The following is a 24,864-nucleotide window of genomic DNA, read 5'->3' as shown; positions in this document are numbered from 1 at the left end:
GATCTAGGAACTTGAGCCGCGTCGAGCCAGCGGGTCAGGAAGCTCCGCCCCCGGGAAATTCCCACGCGCATCGGCAGCCGAGGGAGGAGTGCCGACCTTTCAGCGCGAAGTGATGAGAGTAGAGGAAACAGCGCAAATACACTGAAATTAAAACTATGACTGCCGATAACTCAGCTTCTACAAAACGCATTAAGAATATATTGCTGGAGGATACCCGTGAAGTGGCGTTAACATACCAGGCATACCGCAACTTCACTGAACAGTGTTCAGGGCCCCTCTAAGTCGGGGTGGATTTCCCGGGCACGCGAAGGGTGCAGGAATGAATAACTGCTCATGCCATGGAGTCTTGCATACCGACCAAACCACCCAGTTACCCTAACGATGGCTGATAAACCCCTTGCGTCAATAGCACAGTGTTCTAAAGTCAATAGCGTCAGGTGGGAAATCTCGCGTGCGGTCACATAGGTGTTTGAGCCGCAGACAAGACAAACAGACAAACAAGATGTTTATGCTACCATACCTTGGAAAGCCCTTGTTTTTCGGCGCATGCTCTCAAGGAGGATATATAGAACTCCTTGGTTGTGTTGCGGTTGTAGATGTTTGGCCCCACTGATGATGAATAGTGATTTTCTTATCTCCTTGTGTTTTAAAGGAAAATTGAGCGACAGAGTTTTCTTCAGCGTTACGCTTATAAAATTGAGCAGAACTGTTGAAATCGAAACACCCGCGCTGAACAGCAGCCATGCAGCGCTAGCAGCGCCAGCCGCTCCCCGTTGAAGCTTGGTTCAAGCCAATCAATAGCTGCTAGCCAATCCAACCGACATCGCATTGAGTTTGTGTAGCTGGCTGCTAGCTACTGCGGATAATTTCTTGCGAGATGTAGAGCTAGTAATTTGATCCATACTTTGGCATTACTGTTCCTCACGTTGAGAGAAATGGATGAGGTTAACGACGAATGGAGGAAAGATGAAATTCGTAGTTTTACCTAGCTGCTGTAGAGAACCGTGTACATACACGAAACTCCATAGGAGTGTGTCTTCAGCTTAATATTGGTGCATGCGTGATCGTTAGTGAAATGTAGGCCTACACGACGGTGTCTGGGCGAACTGCAGCTGTTTGTAGTGAGTACGGGGCCTTTTTGATCACTGCTTTGTGCTTGCGATGAGTTGGCGTGTGGACGGCAGTTGTCGCTGCCGTAGGGAGCCTAAGCTGGATGCGATCAATGGTGTTGCTTTTACATCGGAAACGATATCGCAGCTCTCGTTGCGGTAGCTCGATTCATTTGAAACGCGCTCCAGAGAAACGGCGAAGTTATGCGCTAGGCGTTAATTTTGCACTTGTGTTTAACGCCTCTGTGCGTATTCGCTTCGCGCGCATTGCAATTTTATCTTTTGCGTGCGGGATAGTATTGCTCTTGGGGATCGGAAATGTTGGCGTCGCTCGTAAGACATTTCACTTCCGCGAGCAAAAAAATGAATGAAACTGTTTGTTTCTACCGTGCCCACATACACCTGGATAATTTGAGACATCCGTGCCCACTTACTATTACGTAAAGAGCAACTCCTATTGCTTTTAGCTGTGCGAATTGTACGCTGGCGCGTTTGAGGACGGGACTCGCTTGCGCAATGCATGACTACCTGTTCTTATATACAGCGGTATCATGAGTCGATGTACACAATATTGTCCTTTCCATGTAATGCTGACACCTGCGATCAGTTTTATGTCGGCTACAATGGACATCTCGGTTACTGCCAGCCTGTCGCCGCCCTGAGTGGGTGGAACTCAGCAGCGTGGCACGTGTAATAAGCGCAAAATGCCGCGCGTAATTCTCTCGATTTGCTTGTTGCGCGTGTTGAATGGCGAAGCCTCAGACATCTGATTTGCTTTTTGTCCCTCGTGTGACAGAAAGTGTGACAGAAAGCAGGCCAACGCATTTTTAACGCACATGGCCTTGTTTTAAGAAGGTGTGACCTGCTTTTATTGCAACAAATGAGATGTAGCTGTTGGGGGTATGCTCTTTATGGGAGGCACTAAGGTGGTTAGCTATAGTTAAGCTCGGATGTGCTAATATGGCATAGAAGTGTCTATAACCAATGGCAGCAGTCATCTGTTAACTAAACGATATTCTGATACAGATTTTGAATTATAGGCTAGATGGTGCTCTGCTGAAATATACAGGTGAAGTTTTCAAGTGTGTTTTTTTTTTATACAGGCATAACAAGTATACTCAGCAGTGGCTAATTTGTAGGAGTTAACTGGAAGTGTTGTTATTTGCAACTATTTGGAAATGTGCAGTTGTGTGTATTTTTGCATTAGGAAACAAAGAAGACCTTGAGCAGGAACTTCAGCTGAGAGCTGCATCTGATGGAAGTTAGTGAATTGAACACATTCAAATTTTACCTTTGCACCTCCATACCTCAAGAAACATGCATTGTGGCTTTTGTTCATTATGTTGTTGCTCAATGCTAATGTCTCTCTTAATTTTGTAGGGAGATTTAGCAGGCAGTAGGAATTTAATTATGGCATAGTAAATTGTGTGGGTGTCCTATTTACTGTCATTATTTCACCCAAAAAGCACAAGAAGCCAGATAGGTAGGGATTCATTACTGAATACTAGGTATGGAGGCAGGGTGGCTGTTGTCACACAGGCTGCTAGTGCACTTCATTAGTTTTGACTTCCATAGGGGCTATGCCATGTTGAAACACATTGCAGCTTCACTTTCTTATAGTTTGTTTTGTGTATGGCTGGGGTATGGATGGCCATTTCACCCTTGCACTAACTCTAACGTATTATTGTGTTAGAGTTTTCACATTTTGTGCAAACTGAGGTCGTCATGCACTGTAGTGAAAATTGATGCATAGTTTCATTGCTGAATTTGGCAAAATCATGGATTACTTTAGTGAAAATGCTAATAAGAAAATGTTTGAAAGTGTGGTCCTTCTCATGAGGAAGTAGTTAACCCTCTGATGTCTTGAGGCACCATGGAATCTGTTTATTACGAAGTTTCAAGTAACCCCAGTGTTTATTTCATGTTTCATCCAGTTATTTTTCGATCTGTGTAGAATAATGGATCCCTACAGCATTGAGAAATGTGTCTGGCAGTAGAGGAAGTTGGTAATAATGTTTGGAATAAATATGCTTCTTGGGGAGCTTGTGGTGACATCATAGAATTAGTTGGTTTTCAGGCCATGCCTTTCCCGAGACATTGGATGCACTTTGACGCAGTTGGCTGTTCAAAAAATTATCTACCTTTTCCCTCACTGTCTTTTTGCTGTTTTATGGGTCTGGACTACAGTGGCAGCCAGTAATGTGAGTTTATATATATATAACAATCTTCACCTTTTTGTTTAAAGAGCAACTTGGGGTGGGGTGGGGGTTGAAGGTAATTCAATTTTAATTTTTTTTCCAGAAAGATTCTGGCGGGTTTATAGGCATGTATTTCAGGGATACTTGTACAGTAGATTCTCCTCTCTGTCGTTATTATTTCTGCTAGCTTTGGTTGTCATGTGATGCTTCATTTCTATATGAATCCATTTTAAAGTAGTAGTTGTTTTTGTGACCGCAGTACAGGTGACTCCTATGGACAACACTGCACTTTGTGACATCACAAACTTTACCTGTATATAACCATTACCTGCTTGTGGAACGAATACTTCTAGACATGTATTTCGTCTTTAGACCGTTCCTTGAGTGCTGCTATTGTTTTCAGTTGCTATTTCAGCCATTATTTATGTATGAGGCTGGGTTTCCTCATTAGTGCTTGTGATGCTTTTGCTACATCAGAAAAGTAAATGGAATATGAATATCACCTCCAGCCACGCAGCCAAGCTTCACTCCTGGTTTGTTGCTTTTACTGTTTGAGAATTCTTTTTACTCAGTATTTTGCAAAATGATTTGTTGGGAGGAAGAGTGGTGATTCTGAGGTATCGTATAATGCGATCATCTACTCAGAATATAAAAAAAAAAGTGGTGGAGGTACCTATAAACAGTGATTATTACCTGCCTCTCAGTTATGTACTTGTTTTGTCCCATAAGTTGGCACTTTTGTTTGTTCACATGATTAAGTGTCTGATGTTCCGTGCTTGGCTGTAGTTTGGCAGATACCACGGAACATTTTGGGGAAGCAGGTGCATAGTTGATTACAGAGAGCTGTGAAGCAGTCCTTGCTAAAGTTTTCACCAGTGGCTGCTTTTGGCTGCTGCTCAGTGTTTGGACCATTGAAGAACATGGGTGAAACTTCTCAAATTATATCTCAGTTGTGCTTTTCCTCGTGACTCTGCAGGCTGAAGCTGCGGAGGCAGTGCGACCACCCCTGCCAAGATGAACATAATGCGCAAGCTGCTGGTGGGCCACCAGGGCCGGGGTGCGGGCACCTCTGACGATGGGGCCCAGAGCTCACAGCACACAGCCCTGGGCTTGATGCACCTGCACAAGCTCTTTGCTGAGCTCTCACACCCGGCCCACCCACTCACCCAGCAAGAACAAGAGCAGCGACTCTACAATATGCTCCCACTTTTCTGCAAGGTGGTACATGCAGTAGTAGCGTAGGAAATTTAATGCAGAATGACACAATGGGACAGTAGGAAAACACTCATACCAAGTGTGTTTTCGTACTGTGCCTTCACCGTCTTTAGTTTAGTACATTCTCACGGATGGTTAATGATACAGGTTTGTGTGTCATGTGTAGTGCGAGGGTTGGCAGTTCATAACACTGCCTGGGGTCATCTTAAGTTACAGTCGTTTAAGTTACACTGTATGCGCCTCTTTTCTCTTGTCCATTGGGTATCGCAGTCGTTGCTGGAATTTGTTCTGACAGTTATGACCGATATATAAATTAATTTGGCATGGATTAATGCAGATTAAATTGTAATCGATTTAACTTCCTTGACTTAAAAATAGGCTGCTGTATGTTCTTGGCACGATTTACTTGTACTAGTGCTTACTACAGATGAAGGTACTAATACAGCTAGTGCCTTGCCAGCTCCACTTTGCAATGTTGTAAAGATAGAAAAAAAAGAATCTCAGCTTCCAGCGGATACTCAAACAAGTAACAGTTGTCAAAATTTTGATGATTACTTGTTGGCAACTGTGAACAGCTATTGGCTACAAGTAATCAGAAAGCTGTTAGCTGTTTTAAAGCATTTCATCAAAGGCATGAAAAGTTTGCTTTGTTAACATTGCACTACTAGTTTGTTAACGCACTTTGTTAGATATCATAATGTTGCCTATAAAGACTTTATCTTCATCCGAAGTCCAGCCTTTTCGACCATCATTGTAGTTTATATCTTTTGTCATGAGCCCTAACCGAATGGAGCCATGAATGCTTTATTGTATTACTGGGCATGACATTTTAAATCAATTCGAGAATGACACAAGTTAGTTTTCTTTAGCTACATTTTATTAATAAAGAACATTAAAAAAATTGAACTGTGCCTTTATTGGCTTCTCATGACTAGCAGCATTCATTTATACTTCTTTGTTCATCTACTACTGATTCACATTAGACATGTATCTGATTCCCTTGGCTTACTTTCAAACAGAGGCAAAGTTTTCTTCTTTGCTGTATTGCCATTGTTGCTACAGAATGCATCATAAAAGGTTCTGCAGTAGGGAATTTTAAAATTTGCTACTTTGTTGTCCATAAAACAGCCTTCAGTGTTTGTGTGCTAAGTTGTAAATCCGTTGTTTTAGTGTATGTGCTGCAAAATGTAGCCAATAAGTGCAACTGTGAAACAGTATCTGTTGAATTGTGTAATGATTTACTAGGCTGAAGAGGATGATGCTGAAATGACCAGTGCAGTTATTTCCTGGACTCCTTAAACTGTTATTTTTTTAACATATTTCGTCTCAGTAATGTCTACTCATTGTGGCCAGTAATATTTCTTTGGTTATTTTAGGCATATGTGTAACTTTTGAGGCATAACAGATGGACAGAAGAATTCAATATATAAAAAATTATATCGGTGGCCTCCTGTCAGAAATTTGTAAATCCATGTAAGTCATGTGCAACAAAAAATTCACTTTGGCATCACAGCCTGGCACAACACTAGGCAGTGCCCAGATGTGTAACAGATCACAGTATCTCGGCATGCGGAATCACACAGAATGCTCCTTCACTCTTACACCTGTTCACTGGCTTCAGCCCAAGATTTTCCATGCCATTGCTGTTTCAGACAAGCCTTTGTAGAGGAATATCATGAGTTGCCATTTTTCATTCAAAAAGTTGTTTATCATGGCATGCACTCTTTCATTTTAACCAGTAGTACAAAATTACTTTGCTGTAGCTCATTCATTATTGGTAGAGGTGTCATGCTATATGTCGACTGCACAAGTGGCACCACTTCCAGGTGGCATTTTCAAGAAATGTTTTGCAGATATAGAGGGGCAAAATGCTTGCACATTTTCTTTTCACAATGATGCACACAATATTTTCATGCCAAGATTTGTGGTTCCATCATTCTCAACCATCCCCTCTGCTACTTCCGATTGAAAACTGGGTGTTTTCAACTATTTTTCTCTGTTTTGCTCCATCAACGAAGCTGTCAATCAGGAAAAAAATGAGATAAATCTGGCGTTGGTGCTCATGCCTTCATATGTTTTAAAAATGGCATTCTGTGTGCGCATGCTTCTTTTCCTCAAGCCCTATTCAAACGTAACTCAAGCCAGTGGTGCAATTTCTTGAGAGATGGGAGTAAGCTCTAGACAAGCCTAATTCTTTTAATACTCTTTTGTGAGGATGGAGAAACATTAGATTTGAGTATGCATAATCTGGCCAAGCTACACTTGTCTAAAATGATGAATTCGTTAATGCTAGTGACAACACGGACATTTTAAACCTAAGAACTGTACAGTTAATTGTAGGCATTGGAGAGTATGCAGTTTTAAGTTGTTACATATTTTAGCCCTTGTACAGAGATCAGGTGATTTTTGGCCATATCTTTTTGCTACCTGAAACTGCAGCTCAAATTTTGCTTTGATCAATGCACTTGAGGCAGTGTCTCTTGAACACTTGCATGAGTCTGACACCTGATATTCATTTAAAGCCAAAATCTGGGCACTGTTCACTGTTACTGCCTCAAGTGTATGTCTGCTCAGAGCAGTATTTGTACTTGTAGTGCTTTTGTTAATGACAGCAAGGGCTGTAAAACAGTATGCTTCATAACAAGGCCTCTAGACCTGGCTTTTTAATGGCACCAATATTAGGTTAACATATTGTGTATGTGTGGTTGAGCTGCTAACATAATTTGAAACAGTTTTATGCAGTGATGAGTGTCATCAAATTAATCATGAGCTGTTGCTATCTGTTGGCATGATTTTCCATAAGTTTCAGTGGACTTCCATAATTTTGTGCGGCAAGTCATATACCGGGTATCTTTTAAAAGACTGTATAGATTTATTTTTAAAATCTATGAAATATACATCAGTGAAGTCTATGCTGAGGGATGGCAAGGCTGAGATTTTTTACACAATGCAATGCAGTAAAGGACAGTTAACTAAAATTAAATAAATCAAATTCTTAATTTTTGGTTTGAGGGTGCAAGATTATATTGTGAAATTGAAGGTCATCATCACTGAAGGTGAGCTCAGTTTTAAGATTTCCTTATTAGCAACATGATTGAGGATATCGAATGTGACAAAAGATGCTTTCTTTAACTATTTAAGTTGGCTTTCTCATTTTCAACATTGATCAAATGTCATCACTGCAGGCGCTTTTGTCACGAGAACCACGTCATCTTCTACATGATGAAACACATGGAATGTGTTTGTATTTGCTTCATTGAAAATTCGAGCAATGACATTCGATCGTGTGCAATGTGGAAAAGGTAACTTAGAGTTTTCAGAAGTTTTACAGCGATAGCTGCTAGTCCCTGGTTTTCTCGTCGCCATCAGCGTAACCAATGGGTGCGTTAATGTCATAGTCAGCCTGGGTCGCATAAGACTACGGGTGGCTCCGTTTGGAACATCTGCCTGCCAGTGCAGGGGTGCACCACTTGACCATTACACCAATGCGTCAGGAATATATCACCAAAACCAAATGCCTAAACAGTTATTGCTGAACATCGCGTTACACAGTCGTAACCCTCCTGTGAGTTATTTTTTTACATTTACATTTTTTTTTACATTTACGTTTGAAACTATGATGCCATCTCACAAACTTTAAAAACTGAGCTTGGCTTCAATGTTGATAGCCTTCAATTTCACAGTATAATCTTGGGCCGCACTTCCTGAAACGAAAAGGTTTATTAGGTAATTTAGTTAATTATGTCTTTTAAGTGCACTTTAATACATACTCAATACTATACACCTGCACAGACCCCATTGCTATACAGTTCACCTGAACAGACCATAATGGCTAATCTTTCATGACAATTAAAATAAAAATCTGCATAGATTTAAACAAAGAAACAATACTCAGTATATTGCTTTACCTTATGGTCACTTTATTTTCTTTGAGCTTTGTTGTAGTTACAAAAAGCCTTTTTGTTGCTTTGCTGAGGTGTATAATTTAGGGCTGATTTCCGGCTAATGCTAAGCAATGGAAGAAAGAAGCATCATTTTTAAGTGATGTAATATGATCTGTATGTGCTATACAGTCGAGCCCACTTATAACAAACCTGACGGTTGTGCGGATTCCGTTTGTTGTATCCGAGGTTCGTAGTAAGTGGACCTCCCCTGTTACAGCCAAAAATACTAAGTCAGACAATGTTAGTCCCTTATGCGCGTCTGCTTATTCAAACTAGGCCCTATTATGGCACTTTCCAAACTCTTCATCTCAGTCGCATGCTCCTCGCCGATACGTTTGCTACCAACAAGCACATTTAACTAATCTCGGTGGAAGCACTCGCGGAAGCAGGTGGTAGGTCGGCCTGCTCACCATTGTCCTCATCAGATTCCTGGCAGTGCGAGAGTTCTTGAACTTCATGTACTGTTGTTTTCAGCAGTGTATGGCTTTCCGATTTCGGTGTCATCATCTGCATAGCGAAGTCATCCCACTACGACATGAGGTCAGGACAGCAATGCATTAAAGACGCATTGTCACAAATCCACATGTGTCCAATAATGTGGTGTTCCACAGTGTGCTCCATCGTTCATGGATCCCTAAACGCTGCCTTATGGAAGCAATTCTTGATGCACTCCGCAGTCATTTCCATCCACAGGGCCTCCTTATCATTCCGTGGCGGGGAGCAGAAATTCGAACTGGGATGTTGTGACACCTGGTTGGTCGACTGCTGTCAGAATGCACTGGTGACGCATCGCAGACAAGACACCTTGTCCACGTGAATTATGCCCATGTCAAGAGGCTGGTCTTTTTCGTTGCGGTCGGTGGCAGAACATCGTGGTTACCGCAGTGAGGGAAGCCAGCTCGTACGCCGCATGGTTGTCGAGTGCGAGAAGGGTCTTCCTATTTTTTCTTTTGCCATGTCATGCTAGAACTCAATCAGCCACTCGGCGAACAAGTGTCCTATCATCTCCATACGCCCTCTCAACTTAAGCCTAGTGGCACGCTTGTCGTTTAATAAAAAAAAAAAAAGCCATGCATCATTCACGCCTTTGTGTTATGCATGTAGCATACGAGAATGTAGCTTCCAAAGCACTGTACATTGAAAGTCTTCCTGATGACAAATGGCGACCTCGGTCGCTGCCATTCATGCTTGTGAACAGAAATCCACTAACGCGAAGTTTGCTGCACTTTCCACCAGCGCTAGGCGTCGCCTTTCGAGGCATGCATTTTTGATAGCCGCATCTTGTAAAAAGTTTTGTCGCCATTCCGTACGTCCCATATTTCTTAGTTGTTATTAACGTGTATTCTTTTTGCATTTCTGGGTTACCGTGTTATTTTCATAGGAGGAGGGCATGGGGTGACACAGATGCTGGGACTCTCGTCTCTCTGTGCTCCTGCAAGAAGCGGTGGTTTTTGATTGCCGGGTCGAGTTTACAGTGCCTCCTCATTTGCTGTAACCAAGTTGTGCACTCACAGGTGTTCGTTGTATCTGGGATGCACTGCCATTGCCCTAATACATATTTTGATGGTAGCACTGTCCTCGTTCGTATGAAGCGAGCATTTGCTGTAACTGCAGCTGTTATAAGTGGGCTCGACTGTATCTTCTCAAATACAGGTAAGCAAGTGGCTTTATTTTAATTATCTGAACTGGGGGTTGACATATAATTGCAAAAATATTTATACTTATTAAGGTAAAGAAACCTAATATGCCAATCGATCCAGCTATCATTAACTTTTACCATTCTATGACTTAGGGAAGGGACGTCTGTGAAACTGTGCCATTTGGGTGTTGGCTTTACAAGCTTTATAAAATTGTTGCATTTGGGATATGTTCAATTGCATACAGGAAAATGTCTTGGGAGCCAAGGATTCCCATAGAAGATATGACAATGACCTCTTCTAAACCCCAGATAATATTTCCTCTGGCATCAAAGACCCAGGCACATCAAATATATGGCTAAATAAATACTTTTCTTTTTTTTACATTTTTAATCTGTTCTCTTGAATATTAGTGGCGTCTTGCGTTTGAATCGGTAATTTTTGGCTGTTGGCTAGGGAAAGCTTGAGGCGTTAATATGTTTATGTTTAACGTCTATTGAAGCAGTGGTGGATTCATGGGGAACTCGTGGAAGAGGCAGTGAGGCTGGCCCTACTTGCATGATGATTTTCTTGGGTTTTTTTCGTTGTGAAAAGTAGGGGCCAAAGGAAAATTTCTGCTCAGGAGTGAGGGGAGAGAGGAGAGATTACTTTTCCACCCCCTGCCAAATCTGCCCATATTTGGAATACACACAGTCTTAACAGCCTTAATGTACAAAGCCAAAGGTATCCTTGTTCTTGCAGACTATTGAGTAGGAGCCAGCTGGGAACACTAAAAAGCCAAAAGGGAGTTATAACATCAGTGTTTGTTTTGTAAACCGCCAGTCCTTGTGTTTCTCCCGTGTATGTGGTTCGTCGAATGTTTTGCGCACATCGTTCAACTGTTTCACCATGCACCAACTAGGTCCAACAGAAGTGTTATTGAAGTGCCTGAAGGCACATTAGTGGTTTAATGTAGGGAGCAGGGGAATGTGTCACTGAAAGCCACTTGAAAGATCTGGATTCAATTTCATGCATATCCTTCTCATATGAACATGTTAGGGATCTGAATGGTAATGTGGTGCAAATTGCACCTGACACTTGATATTGAGCATGGCCATTGTACATTTTGCTGACATCACTGACATCATAAACTGATGCTATGGCATATGTTTGTATCCTTGCAGTATTTATAAAATGTAAGTATTTATATATTTATAAAAGTATTTATAAGTATCAATAATATAAAAGTATAAATATAAACGTGTTTATCCTTGCAGTCTTTATAAAATAAAATTGGGGTCCTATAAGAAAGCTTCCCTGCACGGTTCACATGAAAGTGCGGGTGAGTGTATGAGCGGAATTGGTTGGGATGGCACCATCACGCTTGCGCGTGGCACAGAGATCTGACATGACCAGACCTTTGCGGCACGTGCGCATCACACGCCACACATTGCCCCAGTGGACAAAGAGGCGTGGGGTTGACTCGTTGACTGTGTGCTTATGCAGTTTTTGAACAGATGTGGCATTGCAGTATGCATTATTGCCAGGGAGAGATTTGAAACCTGATGTCCGTGGCACATGCACATCACCAGCGGCAGAAGAAAATAGGCATGGTGCATTTGCTCATGAAGTTGGTAACCGCCGCACTGTGAAAGGAGCTAGATAACAGGCAGATTAAAAAAAAATTATGGTCGATTTGCGTAATTAGGCCAGATACGAATTAGGTGCTCCAGCAGTTCAGTTTTTACTTCGGTTCCAGTGTTCAGATCCAGTGTTCACGAATGGCAGTTGTTCGGATAGTGATAATGGGTTAATGTCTATATATGCGGAATTGGTCATTCTCTACATTCATAGATCTCTAGGAGCCTTCCTAGCGCTCCTGGCACAGTGGTTCAGCAGTCAAGTGATGCGCCACTGCCCTTTTATGGCAGGTGCTGCCATGTGGGGGACTTGGGTTGCTTGGGTTGGGTTGCGATCCAGGTTGCATTTCGCGAGCAGCCTCTCATGATTAATTAAGCTGCGGCCTGACACGATGGGCAGGTGAGCAGCCTGCCACAAAACTGGGTTCAGGCAAACATACAAACATACAACGGTTAGATGTGGGAAATGGCCACTATAAGTGCTAGCACACTACAAACCAGTAGGGTTTTAACATAATTAGTGAACCGAGTACGACATGTGAAAGCACTTGAGGCAACACCGCCTGAAAGGCAACCGCATGCAAGATCTTATTGTCAGCCGCTATCATAAGCCGCGCGCAGGGAGGAAGGGGGACGATCCGTCAAAGGTCAAAGGTTGAGGCTTTACACATCTCTCGGGGTTCTTCAGCTTTGCTAGTGAAGTAGCGCTTTCGCACTAACACAATCGTGATTTTAGAACCTGTACTGCATCGCTAATAGCCAGCTGGGCACTTTCAGAATGATCAGAGCTGAAGGGAAAGCCAAGCAAATGCTAGGGCTCTAATGTAATTAAACCAAGTAGAACGCGTGAAATCACTTGAAGTAACACCACCTCAAAGGCAATCGCATGCAAGATCTTATCGTCGGCCACTATCGGCAGCCGCATGCGGGGAGGGGGTGCTGGTTCTCCGCGTTGACAGAGCAGCTGTGCAAGGTTTCTGTTGCTGGCGCTCCGTCAAAGGTCTAAAGTTGAGGCTTCACACATACCCCTGGTTTTTCTTCTTTGCTAGTGAAGAAGTGCTTTTCAAAAACACTAAAACGAAAACACATAGACATCGCTGGGGAAGAGAGAAAAGACTGGCAAAAAAAAAGAAGGGATTAGACCGATGCTGTTTTCAAGTGCAATGATATCTGTGTGATTTGTGCACTTATTGTTCAGCATAGCGCAATAAATGCTCTCTTTGAAATTATATCTTCTCACGGCAAGGTTGTTTTATTCAGTGCTCTGTAACGGTGATATTTGGATGCACCTTTCTAGCTCGCAGTCTTCTTGGGGGTGCTACTGATAAGACAAACAAATTTTCATTGTCCCTTCGAGTTAGCCTTGAGGGGAGTCTGCTGTACTTATGGTATAATGCACAGCCACCACTTCATGACAGAAAGGGGTTAATTACCCTCTGTGAGCACTAGTCGAGTGAAGAACAATACTTGGTTGCAATTTTGCTGCAGAAGGCAACAAAAACTGCACTAAATGTGTTTGTTCACCAGACACAGTTTCACCTGGGTCCATCATATTAAGCCAATAATATATATATATATATATATATATATAAAGCAGTTTCGTGGCTCATTCTGTGCATCACTTTCATTATTTATTTCATTCTGTACACTTTGCTTGTGCCTTCTTTGTAGAAGTAGGTATGACGCTGGTTTTATTGTTATGCTCTTTTGACATCACACTCCTCTGGAAACTATTATCGCTGAATAGGTGAGAAGTGTCCCAAAGGGAAATATGGTGCAGCTAGCACATTATTTGATCACATTGATATTGAATAGTTGAAGCGGTGCACTTGTGGCAACATGTTGCAGGCACTGACACACTGCTAATAAATCAGCCCAAGCAACAACCTTTGTGCTAGAACAGAGCAGATGTGAGGCTCGTTTTGATGAAAGGCTCAGGAAACTAACGGTTTTCAAAAGTGCTGAGGAACCCCATGTGCCTTGGTTTCTGTTTCTGCCTTTATGACATGCTTGTAGAAATGAGCATGCAGATGCACAACCTTACAAAAAATGCTGAAATCAAAGTAATGACTGTTTGTATGGTGAAAGAGTCTGCTATAAGCCTTTACAGTATGATTAGTTCCAAAATAAAGTGGGCAAAAGAAAAGTTGGAGGCTCAAGCATGCATGAATTATAACGCTTGAGGAACCCAGAAAGCACTGCAAGGAACACGGGTTTTGCAGAATTCAGTTTGAGAAGCCCTGCTTTTGAAAGAACCGTCTTTATTAAATGCCTTATTTTTCCTCAGTAGTGACGCGCACTGATTGGTAAAAATGTGTGTCATTAGGTTGTCATATTTCATATGTGCATTAATGCCAAGCTGCATTTACCATGCATCGCTAATGGGTCTGATGAGGGACTATGCTTTTGTAAGTGCTGGCATGCTCATTTGAAGGCTTTTGCATAGGCCGATCTGTGAGCCAGTGTTTTGGAACCTCTTTATTTTGAATATTTTCCTTGTGCACCTTAGTTTTATTCTTCTCATCATCTTCTCTTTGGAGTTCTTTCATTCGCTCTGCTTTTAAATTTATTCATGCTAAATTTCCATACCATTGGCAAATTTATGTCTAGCATATAGAAACACTTTTAAAAAACAAAAGGGGAACTGTCTCTGTTTTATTATAACTTTTTCAGTTTAAGTATTTTGAATTGTATGTACAAAATCAAGTACAAAGGCATGTTAGTAATATCACCAATTTTACAGTGCAAACTAGTGTGAGTTCTAATAAAAGTTTCTGGTTTTTGTATGGAAACTATTTTAAAAATATTTGGCACATTTGTATTTATTTCAGTGCTATCGTTATTTGATATGGCTTCAAAGCTTACTCTTCACACACCCCTAACAGCTTTTGTTCTTGTGAGCACCCTTTATTGGGTACCCTTTATTATGTATATGTGTTACTGCCTTTCTGGAAACTGCAGTCTTATACTTCCTACACCATGCAATACCAACTAGCCCGTCAACTCGCTCTCCTGAAGTCTTATACTCCTCTAGTACCTTGTTTTGACAGACTGCGTAACATTTAAGTCACACATGTTTGCATGATCAGCTATTTCTTGCTGCAGTGAGTCTCACTTGTACCGTGTGTAGTGAAACAGCACTATTACACATGCAACTTCTTGCTTGAAATTGAATGATCTTGGCAGGGCAAAATTTGTCTGAGATGATGATGTGTCTTTATGTCATAAAGCACAAGACCCGGACATGTCGTATGTAGTAGACATGTTTTTGAAGCGGAGATCAGGTTCAGTGTTGTTGATCCAGTCTTGAACAGGGGCATACAAGGTCCGTGGACTAGAACATACGAGCACTGCACTTTTCTTTAACTGTAGGAATGATCTGCACTGCCATTATGTAAGGATTTCAGCTGTGCCAACTTCGCAGCAGTGAAATCTCTATTTCGCAATTTTCTCTGATTGTTTGTGGTGGAATTTTTTGTGAGGTAATTGATATTTGTCTATGGGACGGCGAGAAACCAGATAAGTGTTGAAGGAAAACGTGACAAACTGGAGCATAATGTACAGGATTGGTCAGAAGTTTTCAGGCCACAGGGTCTGCTTTCCATCGGTATATCCTCACACTTAAGATGACTATAAAGGTAACAAAGTTCTCAATGACTAGAACTATACTTTTTCTACCCTCTACAGATATTTAGAACTTTGGGGGTGTTGTATCTGCCTGACTATGCTGCTCAAAAGCAGACCCTATGGCCTGGGAACTTTTGACCGACCCTTTACATCCATTATGCTCACTTCTGTTTGGTCTTTGTCCACTATCTTATTTAGTGCTTCATCTAAATCTCTGCTTTTTTTCCTGTATGTTGTGATCTTTGTACTGTAGGTGTCTGTGAATTGTTCTGCTCAGGTATTTTAAATCACTTCTTTGTTTTACCATGCGTATTGTTGTTTCTGCTTTGCAGGTGTTCGAAAACAGCCCTGCTGCGGATATTATTGACAAGTTCAGCGATGTGCTTGCATTCTCCAAGCTGGTATCGAAACTCATGGTTTCTGAGATTCGGAGACGTGCTTCAAATCAAAGTACAGGTTAGCACTTCCTTCGATTATGGCACAGGTCTGGGGTAGTGAGTTGTAACACAGTGAAAATGTTACTAGAGAGGATAGCCAGCCTGAAATAGTACAACTAGAGTCAAAGTCTCTAAGAAAAGCTTCAAGAAAAGTGGCGCTACCACACAGTTTTTCATGCAAGTGTGCATTGGCAAACTTGTGAGGTTTTGTTTTAATGTAGGACTTGCGTATGCATCCACTGTATTGCAAAAGGCGGCCTGACCCTTCTAACAGGCATGTAGAACACCTCCATGAACTGTTGCTGCATTGGAAAGAGCAAATTACTACAGAAAACTTTGACTGTTAGGCACTGATTTTGTGCCTAATTGATTTTGTACCACTGATTCGGTGGCTTGAGTTCCAATTCTGTGCATTCTTATTGTTTTTCACTGAGAGATGGGGTTTCATAGTGCATGCCTCAAGACTGGCACATGTGCATGACTGGGTTTACATGAATGCATCAATAGTGCATTGTGTAAACTCTCAAAAGTTTTTAAATTTATTGAATCAGATTTTGTGTAAACAGAGGCGACACTCTCAGAAGGTGTGTTGCAATAATGTATCAAAAGGGCATTGATCAGAATTGATCCACCCTTAGAGGATGCATGTAAAGGTTGGTGTGTTGAGTTGAATATTGTGGGAAAGTACTTTAGGCAGAACAGCTCTGCTGGCTAGTGGTGTGAGGCAACGAAATTGGCATGGAAGTGTCAGCAAGAGTTTAGCACATTCACTGTGCAGGTGTTTCATCTTCTGTTTCTGTCACTGGAATCCGATCAATATAGATATCAGCTCAGACTTGCTGATGTGGCTCTGTGTGAGGGCACCTTTGTGGAAAACTTGGTGTGCTACATTTGAATGGAAATGCAGCACCCTTATTCAGTAGCTAGACTCTGTGGTGTTAGCATGAAAGTGACTTCTTTCTGAAAATGTGGTTATCTTGTCTTTGTATGCCATTGAACTCCAGTGACATTAAACATGACTTCACTTAAGCAGTTAGTTGCTGCTGCAGTTTTACTGTCTTCACAGGGTGAGGTTTTTATACTCATGGCAATGGTTATTTCTAGCAAGGCAGTTTTCTGTTTGAGGTTACAGAGTCCTGGGGTTGCATTTGGTGAATAGTGTAGGGACATGAGGATTTCTTTGTACAATTTAAAAGCTGGACGCAACAGTTGCCTATTGTTATATCTGATGCTCTCACACACCTGCTTGTATTGTTGCCATTCATTGCTTGAGTTATTGAGTTTTCTGTGCATGGCTTGAGCGAGTATAGCAGTGGGATTATACACACTTGCTTTGTTACTTGATGTTCCTCGGCAGCAATTTGAGCAATATATATTTTTTTTTTACTAAGTCTGCACTATTCTACGTAGCAGCTCAAGATGGTTTTCTCCACATTTCTGCGCATGCTTCGGGCTGTTACTAAATCATTCTCAGCTTGCGATAGAGTGGGCAAACTGTCAAACTAAGCAATGTAAACTAAGTTATGTTTTTGCCTGGTGAGCTTTCTTCTCTAATACCCATGCCACACATGCAGATTTAATGCCATTGAGTGCTTACTGTCATAAGTTTTAATGGCATTCGCGCAGTGCCACATGCATAAATTTAATGGCAGTAGTCTAACTGCCATTTGCAACCTACTGCGTTTGCCACAGCTCGCATGCCCGAGCACTCATCCACTCTGAAAAACATTCAACTTTGTTAGTAACAACTTCCTAACCAGTAACAAATGGTTGATTCATAACTTTCAGTCACATGTGTCATCGCTACTGCATTTTCTATGCGAATGGCACAATTTTTACCAGCACTTCTGACAGATACTCTCGGCTTGTGTACTGACACGCGAGTTTATGGCTACTTTTTCAACTTCTCAAGCAAGAACAGCGGTATTTTGCGTGAAATTGTTTTTTATTACATTTGATAAACATTCCCGAGATGTGCTCATTAGCACTGTTTATATTTAGGTAAAACATCTGATTGCTTTACAAGCGTCGTCGTCATCGTGACTTTCATATACTATTGGTACTAAATGTGGACGTGTAGCATCAACACCAAATTTAATGGCATTAACAAACTTAAAGGGACCCAGATAGGGGGACTCAATAAAGGTGCAATATGTCTGGGATGTTAAAAGAAGACGGTTCATAATTATCCCCCAGCAAGAATTATTTAATGCATTTTGTGGAAGCTGAGTTATATGCAGACAAAATTTGAATTTCTGTGTCTTCGCGCCTTTCACTCTCCTCTCGCACGCCAAAACGGCGGCGCTCCTCCGCCGGCCCCACTCACTCGGCCCCCTCCCCTACCTCCGCCGGCTGCGGAGCGCGGAGTGGCCGCAGCCGCGGTAGCGCGTGACGTCTGAAAGAATTTGGCGCTATGAACCAATGATTACCCCTGGCTGCTGACGTCATTTGCAAGACATGACGTCGTCTGCCAGGTTTTCACGCAAAAGCCCGGCACCACGCGTCGCCGTGAGGTGCGAAAGCGGGAATTTTAAAAAATTTATTGTAAATTTCTCGCCTGCTTTGAGGTCTCGTACGCGGCATGAATGCTCGGTGGCCTGTACTCAACATAGTGCAAACATTTTAAAGTCAAGCTCAAACACACCTTTCTGTGGTCCTTTAAAACCTTAAAAATTTACTGCCATTTCTTGTGCCTGTGTGGCACAGGTATAAGAGAAGCAACACAGTTGGTTGCTACTGTATGGTCTTCATAGCTAAACTGGAGCTCTGAGGGTAAACATGGGCAGTAAGCTCAGAGAGAGACAACATTATTTGTGCTTTGTTGCTTTATTTAGTTCATTTTTTTTGCAGTTGTTTTGACTCAAGGTGCTGTGTGTGTTTGCTTCATATGCCACCTAGAGAGTGCAAGCAGTGCCATTGCCCAGTTCCTGGAAATTGAGAGCACAGAAGAGCAAAGCCGAGGCTGGATGTTGTTGGCCACCATGAACCTACTGGCCAGTGGTGGAGCCCCACTGGTGGAGGTGATGACCTCAAGCGCCCTCCCATCAACGTTGGTCAAGTGCCTCTACCTGTTTTTCGACCTACCACAGCTGCGTGACCCTGACCGGCTTGAGCCTCACTGCGAGTTCACACCTCGTGAACGCCGCATACTGCTCCAGAAAGTTTTTGTCCAGGTGCGCAGGGTTTGAAATGCATGAAGGTGCCTTGAAATTCATCGCAAAAACAGGTTGCTTGATTGACTTGTCTTCAATAGATGCTCTCTCATCAGTCTGTCTTGCTGTTAATTATGTTACGTTCTCAAGGTGTCGGGGGCCATTTGAAATATTTTGTTGACATCTTGAGACACTTTACGGCTAGTGGCTGCTTAACGCTGGGGCTTGTGTAAAGAGGCCCCGAAACACTCTGACTTTGTCCTTCATCTCGCCACAGTCACCTTAATCTTTTATGCATCACTTGCATAAATCACAGTTGTGATTCACGGTGCCGTCTGCCTCACTGCTCCACACCTTCAGGATCACACATAGGTAGTTGCTGTTAATGGGTTGTTTAAACTTCCGCAGTTTTACATACACTTTGGCAAAGCCGCTCTGGGAGGGCAGCGCGGCTTTGCCTAAGTATGTGTATGGTCGCGGAAGCATGCCCGTGTTTCTTCCTGTGTTTCTAAAAAAATTTTGCCACTTTTACACTTTTACATGTGATTTTTCCATGTACCATTTTTGGAACGTCAGCGTTTCCCATACACAGAATGTTAATATCATCTGAAATTGCTTTGCTGCAAGCTGCCGATGATACAAGATGCTCAGGAATAGGCTTGTCAAGCAGATTCAGTAGCTGTGGCCCAGTGAGGTATAGTCACCCATGAATCACAGCTACAGTTTTCGCAAAATTATGAATGTGAAATTTACAGTGGGAAAACAGCCATCCCTTATCATGTAACATAATTGAAAATTCACTGCAATTTTACTAAATTTTCTTTCAAAGCAGCCCGCGCCACTTTCTTTTCACATTTATAGTCAGCTTTACTTTTCTTTTTCCCGTGTGCGCCACGCGCTTTGCTTCACGGGCCCAAGGCTTTTGAAAAGTTGGCTTCTCGCAGCTCACAAGCCTGGTGGCCAAGCCATCTTAAAGAGTGCCGTTTTTTTGTCTTCGATATTTATTTGCCTCAGACTGTTGGCTTCGCGATTCCGCCGTTTCTTGCCTGTGGCTCTGAAATGTCCTAGACTGCGCGCGTGCTGTGATGTCATCTTCCCACGGGAACTACGTCGCCACGGCCAGTAGCTCTTCACTGTAACTGTTTCTTTATTAATCCGTTCGCTTCCACGGTCCGTCCTCGAGGGCACAGCACGACCTGGGTTGCTGGGGAGAATTTGCAGTAACTTGTGCTGGAAAAGATCGCATGTGAGGAATTTTGTATTTTAGTTGGCTGTCAAGACAATCGCAAATCTAGAGCAAGTAAAATTTCTATTGTTTCCGAAAAATTTTGAAGCAGTCAGGTGTGTGAATTGTCAAGTGGCGTTTGTCGCTCTCCTGACAGCTTTCACTGTTTTATCCTGGGCTTTGCACAACAAACATTTGCGTAGTGCTTTCTGCTTTGCCATGATTCGGAGGTATTTGGTGATCAAATTGGTGCCATTTGGAAGCCTCTAGACACATTAGGGCTGGAGCCACAGCTGGTTTCCAGTGCTCTTGTATCGGGACAACACAGCCATGTGAATGTTCTTTTCGATGAGGTAAACTGTGCTCTCAGTGTAGCGCATCCTTTTCAATTACTTTCTGGTATAAATGTAGCTGCTGTAAACACCAAAAAAGATCACAATAATGAATATTTCCTTGCAAGCTTTCGGATTTTAAAGCCGGGGTTCGAGCTACGTCTGAAGTGCCTGGCTCAGAGCCTGAGGCCTAATCCTCACCTTGTGGAGGAGGTCGCACTCACTGCTTTCAGTATCATCTAAAAAGTTTTTAGTTATTTACAGTCTGCATACCTCTCACTACCATAAAACAGCGCATGAATTTCATAGCCCCTGAAACTGGAGTCTTCCCATAGCATCATGGTCGTGTTCAGAAGAAGTGATGGCAAAAAAAATTCTTTTCTTGTAATGCATTTTCTAAACTAGTGAGCAAATAATGTCATGTGGTGTGAAAACTGCTGTCCAAGTACGCTCAGTTGATGCATATTTAAAATGAATATTTTAAAGCGAGGACAGCTAAATGGTGTGTTTGGTAATGAATGGGTTAAGATGTCTTGACTACGAAACAAACAAAAAAAAGCAGTCATTTATGGAAGACAAAATGGGACCTCAGTTTCACTTTACTATATCCGAGTTAACTATAGCAAGGTTCTACTGTATTGCCAATCGCCATGTATGCTGTGATTCCACTGTTTTAAGCATGCTGTGATTCCACTGTTTTAAGCAACAGTTGAACAGTATTGTAAAGAGGTGTTCAGAGTTGTTTATGGTTGATAAAATGTGATGTCAGGTTGACCTAAATGAGCTTAACGCAAGAACCTTACGGGCATTTGGATGCCAGCTTATCTAATCTGTCATATTTTTGTGCTTTTCATTGTTGTCGTGTGGGCTTAGTCACCAGTTCGTGGAGTTCGTTGCAGGTACTCTCACATTTCCCTTCATTAAACCTTTTGTAATACCCATGTTACACAGACAGTTGAACTGCAGTTCAGCTTTTCAACTGATGTTAAACTGAACGGAAGTCAGCTGCAGTTACACGGCACATTCTGCGAAACTCATTTCCTCTTCTGGATCACGTGATCGTGCCAGGTGCTGGTGATTTAAAACAATTGAAATGCTTTTTATGGTCTTTATTTCTGCCTTTAAACATTAGTTCTATACTTTATTTCATTGACTACAATTTCTGCGCAAGTCTTGTGGTTCAAGTACCCCACAGCTGAACACCACTCAGAGTCAAGCCAATCCAGTAGAGGCATGTTTGGTTTCACCTCTTAGTTGGTTTTTCTGGTGCCGCTTTACGGGTTTGCATGCTTACTCTCATTCGGTTAGTGGCAGTTTAGATTGAAAGTTTAGTCAAAGCGTGCGAAGTTGAAACAGAAGGTACTGCACATGGTCGTGAATAAAGTAAAGGCAGCGGTTTAAGAAGTTTGAATGTCTTGCTCTAGCCACACTGTGGTTTGCGCCGCCTGCCCAGTCGGTTCCATCTTTTGTACTGCTACTGCTGCTACCGTGTACTGGCAGCGCCAGATAGCAGACAGTGCAGCTGATATATTCTGTGTACATGTGTGCTGTGCTGCTTTTGCCGCTGCATGTGCCCAGGAACGATAGATAACACTTTCAAAAACGCAAGTGATCAGATGCGTGTAGATTTGTGGCAATGATTTGTCGATGCACAGCTGGCCAGATGTTGAATAGGATGCCTATGCTTGCGCAGAGACAAAATCGTTGAGCCATGCTGTGATGGAGCAGTTGTACACAAAGTAAGAGCACTCCCCAACCACCAGAAATTTTATTAACATGCCCGACCTGCCACCAGCTGCCGTGGATGCTTGAACTACGATTACTTATATCCTGTCCCTAAATCAGATTTTCGGTATAAAGGGTCTCGACGAGGAGAACATGACTGCCCCAGAGAGCCTGGAAAGTGCTATGGTAGTTTTGCTTTAGAGAAGTAGGTGTGCATGTATTCAGTTTCTTTGTATTTAGAATGCATTCTACACTGTATGTTCAACGGGTAATGTTGTTCTTTGCAAATCTTGTATTTATTTATTTATTTTTATTTATTTATTAATGTTAATTGTGAGCCCATTGCTGTTGGTATGTACCTGGGGAACTGGGCGCTACCTCAAGCGGCCTTTAGCAGCTTTTTGCCCAGTGTCCCCTCTTCCCTGCACTGCATTGTAGTGTGTGCAGAGAAGTAAACTTTCATTTCATTTCATGACGCAGTTTTTGCGAAACTAACGGCACTTTTCGTGGACTTAATAATTTGGGCTGTAATAGAGGGAGCCCACTTACTGCGAACATCGGATACAATGAACACAATCCGTGTGACCGTCAGGTTCGGTATAAATGGGCTCGACTGTATAATAAATGTGACGTTCCCACCTGTCGGGGGTCAGTCACAGAATCTGCGGGTGGTCCGCTCACCGCTGGCTTTCAGGAGCCTCTGGTTGTAGGTCCGGCAGATCGGGGCTCCACTCCAATCGTCTCGCGTCGGCGGGCCGCGGCTGCTTCGGCTCTCCCGGGGTCTGCCTCTCTTCTTTGTCTCCGCTGCCCCCGCCGCGTCTCTCCGGAGATTCCCTTTCTCTCTCTCTCTCTGGGTAATCTTCGCCCAACGGTTTTTCGTCGTCGCTGCTCACACAGCCGACCAAAGCCACCCGCCAAACTTCTAGGAATCCGCGGCTGTTACGACGGGAAGGCCGATGGCGCCGTTGGGGATGGGTCGAAGGGGATCAGGTGTCCCTCGGAGGGCGACGCTTCTCTGCAGTCAGTCCGTCTGGTGCCAGCCGCCGACCTCCTCCGCCACCTCGAGCCATTACGCAGCCCGTCGTGTCCGCTGCTAGTAAGGTCGCCTGTCGGCCTGCACACACAAACGCACGAACGAACCCGTCTTCGCGCGCCAATTGGGGGGGGGGGGGGGAAGCACGGCGCAAACCGCAGGAAAGACTGCGGTTGCGTAGGGCACCGCGCGCAGCCTCTCCTCTTTAGCCATCTGGCGGTCTTTGCACATCTGTCTTCTGCATCGCCCGCCGCATTCCCCACCACCGTCTTCGCTGACATGTCTGGGTCGATAAATTTGAAGGCAGGCAAAATGTCTTGGGCACTGGTCGCCGTGTTAGTTCTTTTCAGCAATGCCGGGGCCTCCCGTATGCGGCTCTTCACATAAACAGGACAACTTCGAGGAACTATGACTAAAAGTAGTGGCACTTCTATTACACTGCTGTGCAATATAAAAACAGTTTTGTGCTTCTAACACATATGGCAATTTGTATCAGAGGACTAAAATGTGGTTGGTATATGTGGCATCTGCTGTATACAGAACACCACAAGCTAAACTAAAACATTGAATATATCTTATTTATTGGAGTTTAGAAGTGCATTCTACTGATAGAAGGGAGGGGATGGTTCCGAATTTTTGAGTGTCCTTTTTTTTTCCAGACATTTTCTTTTGCATCATCATTGTAAAATGGCTGATCAGTCGGTTTGCCTCAGTTGCCTCAGTATGAAGCTTAGTTACCAATCTCTGCTGTCCTGTGCAGGTCCTTGTTCGGCTGTGCAGCCACCCTGCCCCTGCGGAAGAGTTGGCACGAAAAGACGACTTGACTCTGCTTTTCAGTGCCATTACCACCTGGTGTCCTCCGTATAACAATGTGTGGCGGAAGAGTGCTTCGGAAGTGCTCATGACGCTCTCTCGGCATGGTCTCACCGCTCCTGTTGTCAATTACATCCATAGTGAGTGGCTCTACTATGCTCCAGCTCCCTATGGGAGGTGCATATGTTTCCAGAAATACATCTAGTCAGTATTTGTACAAAACAGAATTGAATTCAGTTCTTGCATAAGTCTGAGTTGCCTGTGCCACCTTTATCCAACGCTGCGTAGAGCTGGTGTCACCTTTTGTCACAATGTGTATTCTCATACAGTTGGCATAGGTAAACTGGTGATACTATGTATATTTGCCCGTGACAGAGTATTTTCATTCAGTGGAACTTGCAATAGCAAGGAATCTTTGCTTTCTTTTTCAAAGTTATCTATATCCTCATCAGGCACGAGCAAAGTTGAGCCTGTCAGCATTAACTTAAATACATATCTGAAGCCTTGGTGGTCCTGTGAATGTACATACAAAATCTGGCAGTTGTATGTCCAACAGTTCTTACCTTATGAGTTTTCTGAATGCTCTCTGCTACAAGCCTCTGGGCCTACATAAACAAGCAGCGATGTTTTATGGCAATATATAGTTAAATACATGCACTAGAAAATGCGTATTTAAATTCAGAATTACAGTGAAACCTCATTATAGCAAACTGGTAAAAAATTGTAAAATAGTTCGGTACAGCCAAAATTCGTAAAAATTCGTTGGAGGCAATTATATCTCTTAACTGCGAGAAGGCG

General features: G+C 42.9%; 1 protein-coding gene across 2 annotated transcripts in view; it reads left to right on the top strand.

Annotated features, from left to right (window-relative positions):
• Positions 1–809: 809 nt before the first annotated feature.
• The window catches only part of bchs (WD repeat and FYVE domain containing 3 bchs), a 187,937-nt gene continuing 163,882 nt past the window's right edge, over positions 810–24,864 (top strand). The window contains exons 1-5 of one of the 2 annotated variants that reach the window (XM_077649982.1): positions 810–1,121; positions 4,284–4,525; positions 15,682–15,805; positions 18,685–18,959; positions 24,014–24,206. In XM_077649982.1, coding sequence (XP_077506108.1) covers positions 4,322–4,525; positions 15,682–15,805; positions 18,685–18,959; positions 24,014–24,206 — 796 coding nt within the window. In that variant the 5' untranslated portion in view covers positions 810–1,121; positions 4,284–4,321. Of the gene's footprint in view, positions 1,126–4,283; positions 4,526–15,681; positions 15,806–18,684; positions 18,960–24,013; positions 24,207–24,864 lie in introns of both variants that reach the window. The other variant, XM_077649983.1, reaches the window with a different exon arrangement.

Source organism: Amblyomma americanum, chromosome 1 (assembly GCF_052857255.1).
Source record: "Amblyomma americanum isolate KBUSLIRL-KWMA chromosome 1, ASM5285725v1, whole genome shotgun sequence".
Classification (NCBI taxonomy): domain Eukaryota; kingdom Metazoa; phylum Arthropoda; class Arachnida; order Ixodida; family Ixodidae; genus Amblyomma; species Amblyomma americanum.
Note: the sequence above shows the minus strand (reverse complement) of the source record. Positions and strands in the feature narration are given on the sequence as shown.